The sequence below is a fragment of the Engystomops pustulosus genome, chromosome 4 (genome assembly GCF_040894005.1).
Source record: "Engystomops pustulosus chromosome 4, aEngPut4.maternal, whole genome shotgun sequence".
NCBI lineage: Eukaryota > Metazoa > Chordata > Amphibia > Anura > Leptodactylidae > Engystomops > Engystomops pustulosus.
In genome coordinates this window covers 192,677,303-192,696,746 of record NC_092414.1, presented here as the reverse complement: position 1 = coordinate 192,696,746, position 19,444 = coordinate 192,677,303, and the positions used below count along the sequence as shown (strand labels likewise).

The following is a 19,444-nucleotide window of genomic DNA, read 5'->3' as shown; positions in this document are numbered from 1 at the left end:
AGTAGCACTGCTGCTGTGTGATACTGCCTGTGCTGGTTACAGTAGGACTGCTGCTGTGTGATACTGCCTCTTCTGGTTACAGTAGTACGGCTGCTGTGTGATACTGCCTGTGCTGGTTATAGTATCACTGCTGCAGTGTGATACTGCCTGTGCTGGTTACAGTAGTGCTGCTGCTGTGTGATACTGCCTGTGCTGGTTACAGTAATAATGCTGCTGTGTGATACTGCCTGTGTTGGTTACAGTAGTACTGCTGCTGTGTGATACTGCCTGTGCTGGTTATAGTAGTGCTGCAGTGTGATACTGCCTGTGCTGGTTACAGTAGTACTGCTGCTGTGTGATACTGCCTGTGCTGGTTACAGTAGCACTGCTGCTGTGTGATACTGCCTGTGCTGGTTACAGTAGTACTGCTGCTGTGTGATACTGCCTGTGCTGGCTATAGTAGTACTGCTTCTGTGTGATACTGCCTGTGCTGGTTACAGTAGTACTGCTGCTGTGTGATACTGCCTGTGCTGGTTACAGTAGTACTGCTGCTGTGTGATACTACCTGTGCTGGTTACAGTAGTACTGCTGCTGTGTGATACTGCCTGTGCTGGTTACAGTGGTACTGCTGCTGTGTGATACTGCCTGTGCTGGTTACAGTAGTGCTGCTGCTGTGTGATACTGCCTGTGCTGGTTACAGTAGTGCTGCTGCTGTGTGATACTGCCTGTGCTGGTTATAGTATCACTGCTGCTGAGTGATACTGCCTGTGCTGGTTACAGTAGTACTGCTGCTGTGTTATACTGCCTGTGCTGGTTGTAGTAGTACTGCTGCTGCAAGATACTGCCTGTGCTGGTTACAGTAGTACTGCTGCTGTGTGATGATGCCTGTGCTGGTTATAGTATCACTGCTGCTGTGTGATACTGCCTGTGCTGGTTACAGTAGTACTGCTGCTGTGTGATACTACCTGTGTTGGTTACAGTAGTACTGCTGCTGTGTGATACTGCCTGTGTTGGTTACAGTAGTACTGCTGCTGTGTGATACTGCCTGTGCTGGTTATAGTAGTACTGCTGCTGTGTGGTACTGCCTGTGCTGGTTGTAGTAGTACTGCTTACTGTGTGATACTGACTGTGCTGGTTACAGTAGTACTGCTGTTGTGTGATAATGCCTGTACTGGTTATAGTATCACTTCTGCTGTGTGATACTGCCTGTGCTGGTTACAGTAGTGCTGCTGCTGTGTGATACTGCCTGTGCTGGTTATAGTATCACTGCTGCTGTGTGATACTGCCTGTGCTGGCTATAGTAGTACTGCTGCTGTGTGATACTGCCTGTGCTGGTTACAGTAGTACTGCTGCTGTGTGATACTGCCTGTGCTGGTTACAGTAGTACTGCTGCTGTGTGATACTACATGTGTTGGTTACAGTAGTACTGCTGCTGTGTGATACTACCTGTGTTGGTTACAGTAGTACTGCTGCTGTGTGATACTGCCTGTGCTGGTTACAGTAGTACTGCTGCTGTGTGATACTGCCTGTGCTGGTTACAGTAGTACTGCTGCTGTGTGGTACTGCCTGTGCTGGTTACAGTATTACTGCTGCTGTGTGATACTACCTGTGTTGGTTACAGTAGTACTGCTGCTGTGTGATACTACCTGTGTTGGTTACAGTAGTACTGCTGCTGTGTGATACTGCCTGTGCTGGTTACAGTAGTACTGCTGCTGTGTGGTACTGTCTGTGCTGGTTAAAGTAGTACTGCTGCTGTGTGATACTGCCTGTGCTGGTTACAGTAGTGCTGCTGCTGTGTGATACTACCTGTGCTGGTTACAGTAGCACTGCTGCTGTGTGATACTGCCTGTGCTGGTTGCAGTAGCACTGCTGCTGTGTGGTACTGTCTGTGCTGGTTAAAGTAGTACTGCTGCTGTGTGATACTGCCTGTGCTGGTTACAGTAGTGCTGCTGCTGTGTGATACTGCCTGTGCTGGTTACAGTATCACTTCTGCTGTGTGATACTGCCTGTGCTGGTTACAGTAGTGCTGCTGCTGTGTGATACTGCCTGTGCTGGTTATAGTATCACTGCTGCTGTGTGATACTGCCTGTGCTGGCTATAGTAGTACTGCTGCTGTGTGATACTGCCTGTGCTGGTTACAGTAGTACTGCTGCTGTGTGATACTGCCTGTGCTGGTTACAGTAGTACTGCTGCTGTGTGATACTACATGTGTTGGTTACAGTAGTACTGCTGCTGTGTGATACTACCTGTGTTGGTTACAGTAGTACTGCTGCTGTGTGATACTGCCTGTGCTGGTTACAGTAGTACTGCTGCTGTGTGATACTGCCTGTGCTGGTTACAGTAGTACTGCTGCTGTGTGGTACTGCCTGTGCTGGTTACAGTATTACTGCTGCTGTGTGATACTACCTGTGTTGGTTACAGTAGTACTGCTGCTGTGTGATACTACCTGTGTTGGTTACAGTAGTACTGCTGCTGTGTGATACTGCCTGTGCTGGCTATAGTAGTACTGCTGATGTGTGATACTGCCTGTGCTAGTTACAGTAGTACTGCTGCTGTGTGATACTGCCTGTGCTGGTTACAGTAGTGCTGCTGCTGTGTGATACTGCCTGTGCTGGCTATAGTATCACTGCTGCTGCAAGATACTGCCTGTGCTAGTTACAGTAGTACTGCTGCTGTGTGATACTGCCTGTGCTGGTTACAGTAGTACTGCTGCTGTGTTATACTGCCTGTGCTGGCTATAGTAGTACTGCTGCAGTGTGATACTGCCTGTGCTGGTTACAGTAGTTCTGCTGCTGTGTGATACTGCCTGTGCTGGTTACAGTAGTACTGCTGCTGTGTGGTACTGCCTGTGCTGGTTACAGTAGTGCTGCTGCTGTTTGATACTGCCTGTGCTGGCTATAGTAGTACTGCTGCTGTGTGATACTGCCTGTGCTGGTTACAGTAGCACTGCTGCTGTGTGATACTGCCTGTGCTGGTTACAGTAGCACTGCTGCTGTGTGATACTGCCTGTGCTGGTTACAGTATCACTGCTGCTGTGTGATACTGCCTGTGCTGGTTACAGTAGCACTGCTGCTGTGTGATACTGCCTGTGCTGGTTACAGTAGGACTGCTTCTGTGTGATACTGCCTGCGCTGGTTACAGTAGTGCTGCTGCTGTGTGATACTGCCTGTGCTGGTTACAGTAGTACTGCTGCTGTGTGATACTGCCTGTGCTGGTTACCGTAGCACTGCTGCTGTGTGATACTGCCTGTGCTGGTTATAGTAGTACTGCTGCTGTGTGATACTGCCTGTGCTGGTTACAGTAGTGCTGCTGCTGTGTGATACTGCCTGTGCTGGTTACAGTAGTACTGCTGCTGTGTGATAATGCCTGTGCTGGTTACAGTAGCACTGCTGCTGTGTGATACTGCCTGTGCTGGTTATAGTAGTGCTGCAGTGTGATACTGCCTGTGCTGGTTACAGTAGTTCTGCTGCTGTGTGATACTGCCTGTGCTGTTTACAGTAGTACTGCTGCTGTGTGGTACTGCCTGTGCTGGTTACAGTAGTACTGCTGCTGTTTGATACTGCCTGTGCTGGCTATAGTAGTACTGCTGATGTGTGATACTGCCTGTGCTAGTTACAGTAGTACTGCTGCTGTGTGATACTGCCTGTGCTGGTTACAGTAGTGCTGCTGCTGTGTGATACTGCCTGTGCTGGCTATAGTATCACTGCTGCTGCAAGATACTGCCTGTGCTAGTTACAGTAGTACTGCTGCTGTGTGATACTGCCTGTGCTGGTTACAGTAGTACTGCTGCTGTGTTATACTGCCTGTGCTGTTTGTAGTAGTACTGCTGCTGCAAGATACTGCCTGTGCTGGTTACAGTAGTACTGCTGCTGTGTGATGATGCCTGTGCTGGTTATAGTATCACTGCTGCTGTGTGATACTGCCTGTGCTGGTTACAGTAGTACTGCTGCTGTGTGATACTACCTGTGTTGGTTACAGTAGTACTGCTGCTGTGTGATACTACCTGTGTTGGTTACAGTAGTACTGCTGCTGTGTGATACTGCCTGTGCTGGTTATAGTAGTACTGCTGCTGTGTGGTACTGCCTGTGCTGGTTGTAGTAGTACTGCTTACTGTGTGATACTGACTGTGCTGGTTACAGTAGTACTGCTGTTGTGTGATAATGCCTGTACTGGTTATAGTATCACTTCTGCTGTGTGATACTGCCTGTGCTGGTTACAGTAGTGCTGCTGCTGTGTGATACTGCCTGTGCTGGTTATAGTATCACTGCTGCTGTGTGATACTGCCTGTGCTGGCTATAGTAGTACTGCTGCTGTGTGATACTGCCTGTGCTGGTTACAGTAGTACTGCTGCTGTGTGATACTGCCTGTGCTGGTTACAGTAGTACTGCTGCTGTGTGATACTACATGTGTTGGTTACAGTAGTACTGCTGCTGTGTGATACTACCTGTGTTGGTTACAGTAGTACTGCTGCTGTGTGATACTGCCTGTGCTGGTTACAGTAGTACTGCTGCTGTGTGATACTGCCTGTGCTGGTTACAGTAGTACTGCTGCTGTGTGGTACTGCCTGTGCTGGTTACAGTATTACTGCTGCTGTGTGATACTACCTGTGTTGGTTACAGTAGTACTGCTGCTGTGTGATACTACCTGTGTTGGTTACAGTAGTACTGCTGCTGTGTGATACTGCCTGTGCTGGTTACAGTAGTACTGCTGCTGTGTGGTACTGTCTGTGCTGGTTAAAGTAGTACTGCTGCTGTGTGATACTGCCTGTGCTGGTTACAGTAGTGCTGCTGCTGTGTGATACTGCCTGTGCTGGTTACAGTAGCACTGCTGCTGTGTGATACTGCCTGTGCTGGTTGCAGTAGCACTGCTGCTGTGTGATACTGCCTGTGCTGGTTACAGTAGTGCTGCTGCTGTGTGATACTGCCTGTGCTGGCTATAGTAGTACTGCTGCAGTGTGATACTGCCTGTGCTGGTTACAGTAGTTCTGCTGCTGTGTGATACTGCCTGTGCTGGTTACAGTAGTACTGCTGCTGTGTGGTACTGCCTGTGCTGGTTACAGTAGTGCTGCTGCTGTTTGATACTGCCTGTGCTGGCTATAGTAGTACTGCTGCTGTGTGATACTGCCTGTGCTGGTTACAGTAGCACTGCTGCTGTGTGATACTGCCTGTGCTGGTTACAGTAGCACTGCTGCTGTGTGATACTGCCTGTGCTGGTTACAGTATCACTGCTGCTGTGTGATACTGCCTGTGCTGGTTACAGTAGCACTGCTGCTGTGTGATACTGCCTGTGCTTGTTACAGTAGGACTGCTTCTGTGTGATACTGCCTGCGCTGGTTACAGTAGTGCTGCTGCTGTGTGATACTGCCTGTGCTGGTTACAGTAGTACTGCTGCTGTGTGATACTGCCTGTGCTGGTTACCGTAGCACTGCTGCTGTGTGATACTGCCTGTGCTGGTTATAGTAGTACTGCTGCTGTGTGATACTGCCTGTGCTGGTTACAGTAGTGCTGCTGCTGTGTGATACTGCCTGTGCTGGTTACAGTAGTACTGCTGCTGTGTGATAATGCCTGTGCTGGTTACAGTAGCACTGCTGCTGTGTGATACTGCCTGTGCTAGTTATAGTAGTGCTGCAGTGTGATACTGCCTGTGCTGGTTACAGTAGTTCTGCTGCTGTGTGATACTGCCTGTGCTGTTTACAGTAGTACTGCTGCTGTGTGGTACTGCCTGTGCTGGTTACAGTAGTACTGCTGCTGTTTGATACTGCCTGTGCTGGCTATAGTAGTACTGCTGATGTGTGATACTGCCTGTGCTAGTTACAGTAGTACTGCTGCTGTGTGATACTGCCTGTGCTGGTTACAGTAGTGCTGCTGCTGTGTGATACTGCCTGTGCTGGCTATAGTAGTACTGCTGCAGTGTGATACTGCCTGTGCTGGTTACAGTAGTTCTGCTGCTGTGTGATACTGCCTGTGCTGGTTACAGTAGTACTGCTGCTGTGTGGTACTGCCTGTGCTGGTTACAGTAGTGCTGCTGCTGTTTGATACTGCCTGTGCTGGCTATAGTAGTACTGCTGCTGTGTGATACTGCCTGTGCTGGTTACAGTAGCACTGCTGCTGTGTGATACTGCCTGTGCTGGTTACAGTAGCACTGCTGCTGTGTGATACTGCCTGTGCTGGTTACAGTATCACTGCTGCTGTGTGATACTGTCTGTGCTGGTTACAGTAGCACTGCTGCTGTGTGATACTGCCTGTGCTGGTTACAGTAGGACTGCTGCTGTGTGATACTGCCTGCGCTGGTTACAGTAGTGCTGCTGCTGTGTGATACTGCCTGTGCTGGTTATAGTAGTACTGCTGTTGTGTGATACTGCCTGTGCTGGTTACAGTAGTACTGCTGCTGTGTGATACTGCCTGTGCTGGTTACCGTAGCACTGCTGCTGTGTGATACTGCCTGTGCTGGTTATAGTAGTACTGCTGCTGTGTGATACTGCCTGTGCTGGTTACAGTAGTGCTGCTGCTGTGTGATACTGCCTGTGCTGGTTACAGTAGTTCTGCTGCTGTGTGATACTGCCTGTGCTGGCTATAGTAGTACTGCTGCTGTGTGATACTGCCTGTGCTGGTTACAGTAGTACTGCTGCTGTGTGATACTGCATGTGCTGGTTACAGTAGCAGTGCTGCTGTGTGATACTGTCTGTGCTGGTTACAGTAGTGCTGCTGCTGTGTGATACTGCCTGTGCTGGTTATAGTAGCACTGCTGCTGTGTGATACTGCCTGTGCTGGTTACAGTAGTACTGCTGCTGTGCGATACTGCATGTGCTGGTTACAGTAGTACTCCTGCTGTGTGATACTGCCTGTGCTGGTTACAGTAGCGCTGCTGCTGTGTGATACTGCCTGTGCTGGTTATAGTATCACTGCTGCTGTGTGATACTGCCTGTGCTGGTTACAGTAGTGCTGCTGCTGTGTGATACTGCCTGTGCTGGCTATAGTAGTACTGCTGCTGTGTGATACTGCATGTGCTGGTTACAGTAGTGCTGCTGCTGTGTGATACTGCCTGTGCTGGTTACAGTTGTACTGCTGCTGTGTGATACTGCCTGTGCTGGTTACAGTAGTGCTGCTGCTGTGTGATACTGTCTGTGCTGGTTACAGTAGTACTGCTGTTGTGTGATACTGCCTGTGCTGGTTACAGTAGCAGTGCTGCAGTGTGATACTGCCTGTGCTGGTTACAGTAGTACTACTGCTGTGTGATACTGCCTGTGCTGGTTACAGTAGCACTGCTGCTGTGTGATACTGCCTGTGCTGGTTATAGTAGTACTGCTGCTGTGTGATACTGCCTGTGATGGTTACAGTAGTACTGCTGCTGTGTGATACTGCCTGTGCTGGTTACAGTAGTACTGCTGCTGTGTGATACTGCCTGTGGTGGTTACAGTAGTACTGCTGCTGTGTGATACTGCCTGTGCTGGTTACAGTAGTACTGCTGCTGTGTGATACTGCCTGTGCTGGTTACAGTAACACTGCTGCTGTGTGATACTGCCTGTGCTGGTTACAGTAACACTGCTGCTGTGTGATACTGCCTGTGCTGGTTATAGTATCACTGCTGCTGTGTGATACTGCCTGTGCTGGTTACAGTAGCGCTGCTGCTGTGTGATACTGCCTGTGCTGGTTACAGTAGTACTCCTGCTTTGTGATACTGCCTGTGCTGGTTACAGTAGCAGTGCTGCAGTGTGATACTGCCTGTGCTGGTTACAGTAGTACTGCTGCTGTGTGATACTGCCTGTGCTGGTTACAGTAGCAGTGCTGCAGTGTGATACTGCCTGTGCTGGTTACAGTGGTACTGCTGCTGTGTGATACTGCCTGTGCTGGTTACAGTAGTGCTGCTGCTGTGTGATACTGTCTGTGCTGGTTATAGTAGTACTGCTGCTGTGTGATACTGCCTGTGCTGGTTACAGTAGTGCTGCTGCTGTGTGATACTGCCTGTGCTGGTTACAGTAGGACTGCTGCTGTGTGATACTGCCTGTGCTGGTTATAGTAGTACTGCTGCTGTGTGATACTGCCTGTGCTGGTTACAGTAGTGCTGCTGCTGTGTGATACTGCCTGTGCTGGTTACAGTAGTACTGCTGCTGTGTGATACTGCCTGTTCTGGTTACAGTAGTACTCCTGCTGTGTGATTCTGCCTGTGCTGGTTATAGTAGCGCTGCTGCTGTGTGATACTGCCTGTGCTGGTTACAGTAGTACTGCTGCTGTGTGATACTGCCTGTGCTGGTTACAGTAGTACTCCTGCTGTGTGATACTGCCTGTGCTGGTTATAGTAGCGCTGCTGCTGTGTGAGGAGGCAGAGGTAATGATATCTTATAATGGTGTGTGAAAGCGGCAGTCAGGCCATAATAACTGAAGGTGACATGAGTGGGAATGCCGGGAGAGGATGGGGGAGTAGTAGGGTCAGTCTCTGCAGTGATAGATCTGCATGCGGGGGTGGACAGGGAGCACTGGGGAGCAGCACAGTAGCCTCATACATGAGGAGACACAATGTGCAACCTGTGTATAGTGTGTGCATGTGTATAGTGTTTTCATGTGTGTAGTGTGTGCATGTGTGTAGTGTGTGCATGTGTGTAGTGTGTGCATATGTGCAGTGTGTATAGTGTGTGCATATGTGTAGTGTGTGTAGTGTGTGTTGTGTGTGCATGTGTGTCGTGTGTAGATGTGTGTAGTGTGTAGATGTGTGTAGTGTGTGCATGTGTGTAGTGTGTGCATGTGTGATGACTGATATAGATTAATAATAGTGTTGCACACATTTGCAATACTCTAAGGGGAGTCATTGTCTAGGGCTGTAACGATTGTGTTCATGCAGTGCCCTGTATATGTACATGCATATATGTATATGCCACATGCAGAAGAGAGCCAGCCTTTCTATTATAGTCTAAAGATAGGTGTATACATCTAGGAAATAATCCTAGAAGTAGAGTGCTGTGTATGGTATGATTATATGTATGAGGTGTAATATGGACATGGAGTGCTGTGTATATAGTGTGATTGTATGTATGGGAAATGCTATGAAGCTAGAGTTATGTGGTTATATAAAAGGCAATGCGCTGTGTATTAGAGTGGTCATATGTATCATGTACAGAGAGTGCAGCATGTAGCATAGTTGTAGTGAATGAAAATGTATTTTGTATATGAAATTAAATGTTTATGATGTCTGATAATGTGTAGTGTGATAGGTAAGTAGTGGGGTGATATGGGTGGAGGGCTATGAAGGTAGTGTGATAGGTAAGTAGTGAGGTGATAGAGTGGAGGGCTATGAAGGTAGTGTGATAGGTAAGTAGTGAGGTGATAGAGTGGAGGGCTATGAAGGTAGTGTGATAGGTAAGTAGTGAGGTGATATGAAGCTTAAGTGTTTTCTATGTAGTTTGGTCCTATGTTAAGAAAGATGAGTGTAGTGCAGTGTTGTGAGTGCTGTGTTGGGTATTATGTATGATGAATGATATGATGGTAGAGTGCTGTGTGTATAATGAATGATATGTCATTAGAGTGCTGTGTGTATGATGAATGATATGATGGTAGAGTGATGCTGTGTGTATGATGGATGATATGACATTAGAGTCCTGCTGTGTGTATGATGGATGATATGACATTAGAGTCCTGCTGTGTGTATGATGGATGATATGACGGTAGAGGGCTGTGTGTATGATGAATGATATGAGGGTAGAGTGCTGTGTGTATGATGGATGATATGATGGTAGAGTGCTGTGTGTATGATGAATGATATGACAGTAGAGTGCTGTGTGTATGATGGATGATATGACGGTAGAGTGCTGTGTGTATGATGGATGATATGACATTAAAGTGCTGTGTGCATGATGAATGATATGAGGGTAGAGTGCTGTGTGTATGATGAATGATATGACAGTAGAGTGCTGTGTGCATGATGAATGATATGACGGTAGAGTGCCGTGTGTATGATGAATGATATGACATTAGAGTGCTGTGTGTATGATGAATGATATGACATTAGAGTGCTGTGTGTATGATGAATGATATGACATTAGAGTGCTGTGTGTATGATGAATGATATGACATTAGAGTGCTGTGTGTATGATGAATGATATGACATTAGAGTGCTGTGTGTATGATGAATGATATGAGGGTAGAGTGCTGTGTGTATGATGGATGATATGACGGTAGAGTGCTGTGTGTATGATGAATGATATGAGGGTAGAGTGCTGTGTGTATGATGAATGATATGAGGGTAGAGTGCTGTGTGTATGATGAATGATATGACAGTAGAGTGCTGCTGTGTGTGTATGATGGATGAGAGAACCATGTGTAGAGATCTTGAAATCCATAATTGCTGAGATTTACAGAATAATGAGAAGAGAGATGGAGAAAGGTGTGCAAGACAGAGAGCGTGCCAGGATTAATAAAGAAGGGGGAGGAGGGAGAGGGGTGAGCGGGAAACACACAGCATACAAGGGATAGTGAGGGAGGGGTGATAAATGTCTAAGAGCTGGATATAGGGGAAAGACCTCGCTGCAAGAAAGGGAAATCAGGCAAAGCTATATGTATAGAGATGGAAGACAGATGATACAAGATAGATAGGTATGAGATAGATAGGTAGATGGATATGTGATAGATAGAAAGAGAAAATATATAGAAATAAGATAGAAATAGAAATAAATAGCGATAGACAGATGATAAACTAACAGATAAGAGATAAATAGAGAGATAGAAAGATAGATAGATCAATATTTATGAGATATATATGACATCTTACAGCTGATCATTGCAGTCTGGGACTATAGTAAAGCATCCAGAGAGCTTCACCAGAGGTCTCAGTGGTCAGAGGGGTCCGTCTTTAACTAAGGGTTGTCTGTAAGTCGGGTGTCCTTGAGTAGTAGTAGTAGTAGTAAATAGAGAGATAGGGCCAGATGTATCACTGTTCTGCGCATAAGTGTAGTAGTTGCACCTTTATTCAGGCGCAACAATGCGCCTGAATTATCACAAGTTACAACCATCTAGATGAGTTGAGTTCCTGCCTCTTATTAATCAATTTACTTTAGGTGCAGTTTAGTCACAATTTAGGCACAACTTTAAATTTGGGCTCTTACATGTGATCCTCCTACAAGCTCCTCTCTGCTCGTCTCCCACATCCCAGCATGACAATGACCCTCACAGCACAGAGCCCAGATGTGTGACACTCTGCACCGAGTGATCTCCTCAGCTGTGGCTTCTCCTGGGGGGGGGGGGGGAGGATCCCCCAGTACTGGTCTTCTGCTGCCCCCCTGTAATTCTGGCCAGTATCCTCCTCAGACACCAGTGTGGTCATCCTGCTACACGAGGGACACTTCTCTGTAGTATCTGCAAAATTCTACAAACTTCTCTTCTCTCCTGCTCTGAGCTGAGGCTTTTACAGATTGTTTTGTAAATAGAAGATCATGAACTGTAAACAGAGGCTGCACTAGTGTAAACACTGGCTGTGCTCTGCTGCTGGGGATAAGCTGCTCTGCACAGGAGCTCAGTAGAGGACATTTATCACACTGTGCTGCTTTCTCAGTTTACGCCACCTTCGGGCTGGAATGTTTTTGCACCCGATTTTGCGCCTGAATGAAAAGTTGCAAATAATGAAAATTATTAGGCATAGAAAAACATCTGGATTGGTAGGATAAATGAAGGAAACATGATTATTTTGGGTGTTTAGTCACAAAACTGGCAGTGCAAAACAGTGCAACAGTATGAAAAGGTGCAAAAAATGTGCTGAAAAATGTAACCTCAGCTTATACACGAGTCTTTTAAAAAAAAGAAACTTATATACTCACCCTCCGGTGTCCCGATGCTCCACGTGGTTCCCCGATGTCGGCTCGCCTCGTCTTCTTTCTTCCGCGTGGCTCCTCTTCTTTCTTCTGTTTTCTTTAACTGCCGGCGTGGATGCGGCCATGTTATCTTCCGGCCGGCGCATACTATGACGCCAGCAGCGGCCGCATCATAGTATGCACCTGCTGGAAGAAAACATGGCCGCATCCACGCCGGCAGTTAAAGAAAACAGAAGAAAGAAGAGGAGCCACACGGAAGAAAGAAGACGAGCCGAGCCGACATCGGGGAGCCGTGTCAGGCATCAAAGGGTGAGTATATAAGTTTATTTTTTTTAAGTGCTGGGGGGGCATGCTGTATACTATTAGGGGCTGGCTGTATACTACATGGAGGCCAGATGGCTGTATACTACATGGGGGCAGGCTGGCTGTATACTACTAGGGGCTGGCTGTATACTACATGGGGGAAGGCTGGCTATATACTACATGGGGGCAGGCTAGCTGTATACTACATGGCGGCTGGCTGGCTGTATACTACTGGGGGCAGGCTGTATAATATTAGGGGCTGGCTGGCTGTATACTACTGGGGGCAAGCTGGCTGTATACGACTAGGGGCTGGCAGGCTGTATACCACTAGGGGCAGGCTGGCAGTATACTACTAGGGGCTGGCTGTATACTACTAGGGGCTGGTTGGCTGTATACTACTAGGGGCTGGCTGGCTGTATACTACTAGGGGGTAGCTGTATACTACTGGAGGCTGGCTGACTGTATACTACATGGGGCTGGCTGGCTGTATACTACATGGGGCCGGCTATATACTACTGGGGGCTTGCTGGCTATATAGTGGGGGGGCTGTGACCAATGCATTTCCCACCCTCAGCTTTTGGTGGTAAAATTAGGGGTATCGGCTTATACTCAGGTTGGCTTATACTCGAGTATATACGGTAAATCAATCTATATGAGATAAATAAATAGATATGAGAGAGATATGAGATAGATTGATGACATCTAAATAGAAAGATAAATTGATAGATCAACCTACAAGAGATAGATGATAGATAGATAGATAGATAGATAGATAGATAGATAGATAGATAGATAGGAGATAGATAGATAGATAGATAGATAGATAGATAAATAGATAGATATGAGATAAATAGATGGATATATGATATATAGATAAATAGATAGATAAATAGATAGATGAATATAATATAGATTGGAGATAGATAGATGGATATATGATATATAGTATATAGATAGATAGTTATGGTAGGGATGCTGGGCCGCTGATGGATTGCGGGGGAGAATGAGAGAGATGTATAGAGAAAGACAGAATGAGAGAGGGAAATGGATGAGAAATAGAGGAGGGGTGACTCCCGGCATCTGGGAGAGCAGTCCCTGTTACTGGTGGGGGATGGGAGAGACGTCTAATATAGGGGGTTAGCGGGAAGCTGCTGAAGCCTGTCTTGCGTTCTTTCACACGTATATAATATGTGCAGTCTGCCCTGTGATCCCTCTCATCTCAGTGATACACAAGGACTGGAGGATTTCTCACATTGTCTCTCCCTCCTAGTGGTGTCAATTTTAGTTAACCCTTACTGATGTCCAGTACGGTATGGCAGCCGTCTGGTCACTCAGGACACAAGTGATGTGCCAAGTGTAGATGTGCACATTTCCAGAAAAGTCCTAAAACTCTCTGTGCTCCTTTCTTTTAGGCAATGAATACTGAGATAGAGCAGTCCATGTAAAGAAGGTGGAGGTGTAATACAACAGCACTAAGCACCAGAATATGTATCTAAAGGCTGCACCTATCACTAGGTGCGGGGCTCCTAAACTAGTAAATAGGATGCCACATACTTATGTGACCTGTCGACTAAAATTTTTGGAAACAGAAACCCATGAGGTTGTTGTGGTGGTTTAGTGGCCCCACATCTGGTGATGTACATGGATTATATTGGATTGTATTACTATGATATTTATGATGCGTTTCATATTTTTAATGTGTTTGTACTCTTCTTTTGCAGAGCTCTCTGGTTGGCGAGGTGATGTTACTGAGGAGCACTCAGTGACTGGGTCGTGTCAAGCGGTATGGCGGGGGCCTGGCTGGTTTTGTGGGGTCTCTGTTCAGCCGCCATATTGTTGACGTCCTCTACCCAAGGTGAGAACTTATTCGGTTTATTTTTCACATAGAAAAAGAAAATGTATTTCCCAATTCCAGTTATAGCTATCGGAGTGATTCCCACGGTCAGCAACCCATCCCCATTTACCTTTGCACAGTTATGGTATGTCATAGATATCAAAAAATTCTGGGAGAGATACATAGTTATTAAGAATCAAAAAAATGCTATATTATACATTTAGGTGATATAACATACATTGTTATCTTTTCTGTTTGTAATTTGGCTTTTGATAGTTTACACACACTGAAATATTGGAAAATACATTCATTCCACAGGTTGGGAAGAAGTTGTATATCTGAGGCAGAGGCCCAGCCTGTCCTAAGCATGGACGAGATGCAAGTCCTGCACTTTCCACAACTTCTGTCCCTGCCTACTTGCCCACACTGCACTAACAGACAGGGAACAACTTGGTGACAGTCTCTACACTGAGTACATGAGTACTGAGTACATGTAAACAAATAAAAAGTCAGGCAGGTAAAAGGGAGGTCAGGCTAGACTGCTCCAAACCAACATGGTAGTGAATCATGAGTCAAATAGAATAGCCAAAGGTCCAAACAAGGGCCAGAAAACACTGCAAAAGCTCAGTAGAGAATGTAGAACTACAAAGGGCAGGAGACAAGGAAAGACAAGTAAGATTTCTGAAGAGGATCCTGTTGTGGGCCCATGTTCTAACTTCATAAAGGGCCTCGGAAGTCAACCAATTATCAGATAAATGGAGGGTAAATCCCAGATTTCTCTGGAAGAATTTGAAGATGGTAGACACATTCTTTAACATTTCATTTATAGCAGAAATTCTTAGTCTTGCTACGAATTCACAAGACAGAGGTCATGTCACCAGTACTTGAGATACCTTAAGAGTAGGAGCTTCTTGGCGACTCCTGCCATGCTTTAATGGACTTAAAGGGGACCTACCACCACGATTCTACCTATAAAGGTAGAACGGGTGGTAGGTGGATGAATGGGACGTAAGGATAGCCCTTTTTGGGCTAATCCTTACGTCCCGGCTATCCTTTTGTAAACTTTAATCAGTTGATATGTTAATTTAATTAAGCGGCTACTGGGGCGTGGAGTAGCCGGACATGAGGCTACTAGTCGCGGCTACTCCACGCCCCAGTAGCCTTGTTCCTCCGCCTACCGGGTAATCTTCGGCGCGCAGCTCCTCGTAGCTGCGCGCCCTCGTGCGAATATCCTGCGTTCTGCGCATGCGCAGGACGCAGGCCTACGGGTGCGCGGCCGTAGCTCCGAGGCCGGCGCTACTGCGCATGCGCAGACGCCGGGTGCTCGGACGAGGGCGCGCAGCTACGAGGTGCTGCGCACCGAAGATTACATGGTAGGCGGAGGAACAAGGCTACTGGGGCGTGGAGTAGCCGCGACTAGTAGCCTCATGTCCGGCTACTCCACGCCCCAGTAGCCACTTAATTAAATTAACATATCAACTGATTAAAGTTTACAAAAGGATAGCCGGGACGTAAGGATTAGCCCAAAAAGGGCTATCCTTACGTCCCATTCATCCACCTACCACCCGTTCTACCTTTATAGGTAGAATCGTGGTGGTAGGTCCCCTTTAAGTGTATATGTCTTTGTACTTCAAGTAACTAATTTGCTTGTTGGGTTTCATGTTGTTCCTTGAGGAATGGCCATCTGCGCTTATTTATTTCCAGTAGTCCAGTGATATGACACCTGTTTAAACAACATGGCTGAAAAGTTACTGTAAACTCGGTAACAATCTTCTCAGTTTTCCCTCTGTCCCCCCTCCCTTATAATTAGCCTCCATCTTTCTTCTTTTCCCTGTATTTAATCATTTCGCAGAAAGGTAATTAACACCTAATTAATTCAGGGATCTCTCTAACCTGGGAGTCAGGAACACTCAACATTTACTGGCAGATACATAAATTGGGATGACTCTGCCAACGTTGGCTTCCTACTTCCGACAGAAATAACAAACAAAAAGTTTATTTCTAAGGCTGAGATGCTTTTTTCACACAGTACCGAGAAGTTTCACAATGTCTTAAAACTTATTCTCAGACTTAAAAAAGGATCTGTCACTTCTTCTAACTATTCTATTTTAGTAACCGTTGGTGGGAATCATTGAAGTAAAGTGATGAGCGTTGCTGTTCCTTTACTACCTACCAAGAATACTGCCATACAAAGTGTAGTGGCTGTGGTTGGTATTACAGATCAGACCTATTCACTTGAATGGGGTGATTTCAATGCCCTGTGACGAAGTTACTATTCCCTTTGTATTGGCATGGGGAAATTCATTCTACATTTTCAGGGGGATAATCAACCGCATTCTAAGAATTATTACAATTAAAATAACATGTATGTGATTATTTTGTTAAGTTGAATTTGTATCTAAGTCAGAACTGTATATTTTATAATTGTAACCCCAGACAAATTTTTTTGGTCTCTGTGAAAATTGGATTTAAAAAATGTTGGATTCTCATAAGAATCAGGATTAACAATAAATCTTAATTACAGACTCCTGTGATAACTGTTATAGATGATTATTGTAGCCCAGGGCTAAAGTACAGTAACTACCAACATCCAGAGGTCCGTTTATAACTAGGGGTCGTCTGTAAGTCAGGTCTTCTTAAGTAGGGGACCACCTGTATATATATATATATATATATATATATATATATCATTTTAAAAAAAATTTGGGGGATGTAATCCTGTCCGCACCCTGGCAAAATTACTGGCATCTGTGATAGTCGTTGGCAAATTTGGTATGCCATTTGTGTTCAGTTTCTGACCCGTGTCGCATGTTATTATATTTTATTCATAAGCGTTAGGACATTCTGCCGAGCTGTATTTGGATGTCGGCCGTGACAGGGTCATTTACAGAGGGTAAAGCAGAGCAGGGCGTCTACTAATGCACTCACTGGCAAGTCTGCTTTCTTCCCATCAACAATGAATACATATACAATGAAAACCGCTGGTCAGAGAGTCTTCTATTATGTATAACCATGCTGTAAGCAATGCAAATTCTAAGCATTTCCTAATGAGAATGGCTGTACCCTCCCCTTTAATATCAGTCGTCTGATGAAATAACACGGAGGGCGACGCATATAATAGAATGCAGCCTGTCTGTAGTGAGATAGGAATATACATGGATAAAGTAAAGGTTTTCCTACGAAAAGGCCATCACCCATCCTGAGAATATAGACACCCATTTGTGCTTTCTTAGATAAAGATACTGATGACCTGTCCAAAGAACTGGTCATTAATATGACATATTTTGGGGTCCAACCCCTGCTCTGGAATAATATCAGAAAACAAAGCTGGAAATCCATCTCCATTCCCTTTGCCATGGCCGGCTACAGGAACCCGCAGCTCATATTGAAGGTCATCGATATCATTATCCCAGAAAACCTTTTAATGTTCCATAGTAGAGCAAATGAAAAGGACAGAGGAGAACTAACATTGCAGGGGTCGAAAGGGTTAACAATATTAACCCTTTCCAACTGCATGCCATAAGTTTAAAGCTCCAGAGCATTATTAGCAAAACTCACTGCTATTAATGTATTACACAGAATACCCCGCAATACACAAGTATTACAAGATTATTGGAACAATCAATTGGCCACGTGGTCAAGCTCCCCCGTGGGGCTAAAAATAATGCAAAAAAAGGGAAGTTAAATATAATGGTAAAGAAAGAAAGAAAAAAAGAAAAAAAAGAGAAAAGCTTCACTATATAAGAATATCATGTAAAGGAATAAAAAAGCAAGGATGCATAATGGGTCATTTGTCACCTACAATGATCATTTCTATAAAACTAATGTGTTAATAATCCCACATGGAGAACGCTGTAAAGGAATCTGAAAATGCTCTTTGTTGTTCACACTGCCTTCCAAAAAAATAGATCCAAAAGGAATCTACACATTGGGGCACATTTATTTACCAGTCAGGAGGAGTTCACAGAAAGTGCATTGTCCTTGTATAATGCACTGTGCCGTAATTCACTGCGCCCGATATACTGCATGTGTCACTTCTCCGCTCAGGTCCGGCAGACTTCACCATCTTCTTCCTGGTGCATGTAAGTGCTTGATCTGGCAACACATTTTGAAAGTTGAATCCTGCGCACATTACCAATCACTTGGAATGTCCGACTGCCCACCCCCCCGATTTCTGACGCATGAAGGCCGGCGCAGATGTGCCAAAATCTGATCGTGTGCGACACAATCCCCTGTAAAATATCTGTCACAGCCGTGTAAAACCCGAAGACATAAGGAAGTCCGATGAACATGCGCCCGGGGACCCTTAGTAAACAAGCCCCATTGTGCATCTAAATGCTATCAGTAAAAACTACAGCCTGTCCTGCAAAAACCAAGCCGCCATACAGTTAGATTGAACTGAATATAAATTTAATTATGGTTTACACAAAAACAATATCACGCAAATCTCTATGTTTCTTGTCATTCGGTGTTTGTTACCTCCACAATAATTAACAAAAACTCGCACCAATTCCTGACCCTAACAATAAAAGCCAACTGGAGATGAGTCTGACAGCGGTCCTCTGCAGTCCAGGGCCCAGGGGTCTTGCTATATAAGGCCTTATGTTTATATCATTACGGCCCCACAGATGAAGAGTTTAAATGGAGTGAAATATGCCCTAAATTACCAGAACCTTCTGGTGAAACTTTATCTCTAACCTTCACTTCCAGCTTCCCAGCTGAGGGAACACGTCTCCATCTTTTTCTTTCCTCCTACATACATTCCCGTAATTGGCATAAAATGAAGGTTCAGAATTGCATTTCCCGTCGTACGAGCTTGCAAAATTTTACTTGAAGTTATTTTCCACGCGGCGCACGACGCTGCATCTTAAAATAGCGAGCGCGGTGCCACCCAAGTCAGCCGATCACCTCACCCAACACAATTATTTCTTCTCCACAATGTCACCCCTGTACTCCAGGCTTACACGTAGCCGTCCTATCCTGTGTGTTGTACAGTAGACGCGGCAGAGTCACCTCCGTGACCCTCAGTAATTTGCTTGTGTACCTGTTATGTTGCCTGCACGGCTTCAGAGCCAGAAAGCAGCGCTCCAGCCATAAAACACACGGCCGCAGATTGGTCAAACTGTGCCGAGGTTTAGCTCCGAGCAGAAATGAGAAATTTTAATTTAGCGGGTTGAAACAGATGTGAGTAGGTTGTGTGCGAGTTACCCCGTGCTGTGATTTATAAGCTTTGTTAAGGCTGAAGCAGAAAGACCTCCCCATGTGCCTGCCTGTACCCACAATGCACGGGCGCCAGCGTAACGCCATGTGTGAGGGAGATTTCCATTCTCCATAAGGCAGCCTTCATTTTCCAGCCCTAATTGTGTGTTATTTGTCCCGATATTAAAAATCGAGATATAATGAATATTACAAATAATAGACTTCTTTGTCGACACCAAATAGCGTTATGGGATTTTCTATTAAATGGATGGGGGAATAGATTGGTGTAATTTATCAAGTGTGACAAGCATCACTATGAATACAACTACACACAA

The 19,444-nt window shown here is 45.7% G+C and overlaps 1 protein-coding gene across 3 annotated transcripts in view; it reads left to right on the top strand.

Moving 5' to 3' along the window:
* The window catches only part of ADGRL1 (adhesion G protein-coupled receptor L1), a 249,552-nt gene that overhangs the window by 125,398 nt on the left and 104,710 nt on the right, over positions 1 to 19,444 (top strand). For all 3 annotated transcript variants that reach the window (XM_072149131.1, XM_072149129.1, XM_072149128.1), the window contains exon 2: positions 13,798 to 13,931. In XM_072149131.1, the coding sequence (XP_072005232.1) occupies positions 13,862 to 13,931 (70 nt within the window). In that variant the 5' untranslated portion in view covers positions 13,798 to 13,861. The remainder of the gene's footprint in view (positions 1 to 13,797; positions 13,932 to 19,444) is intronic.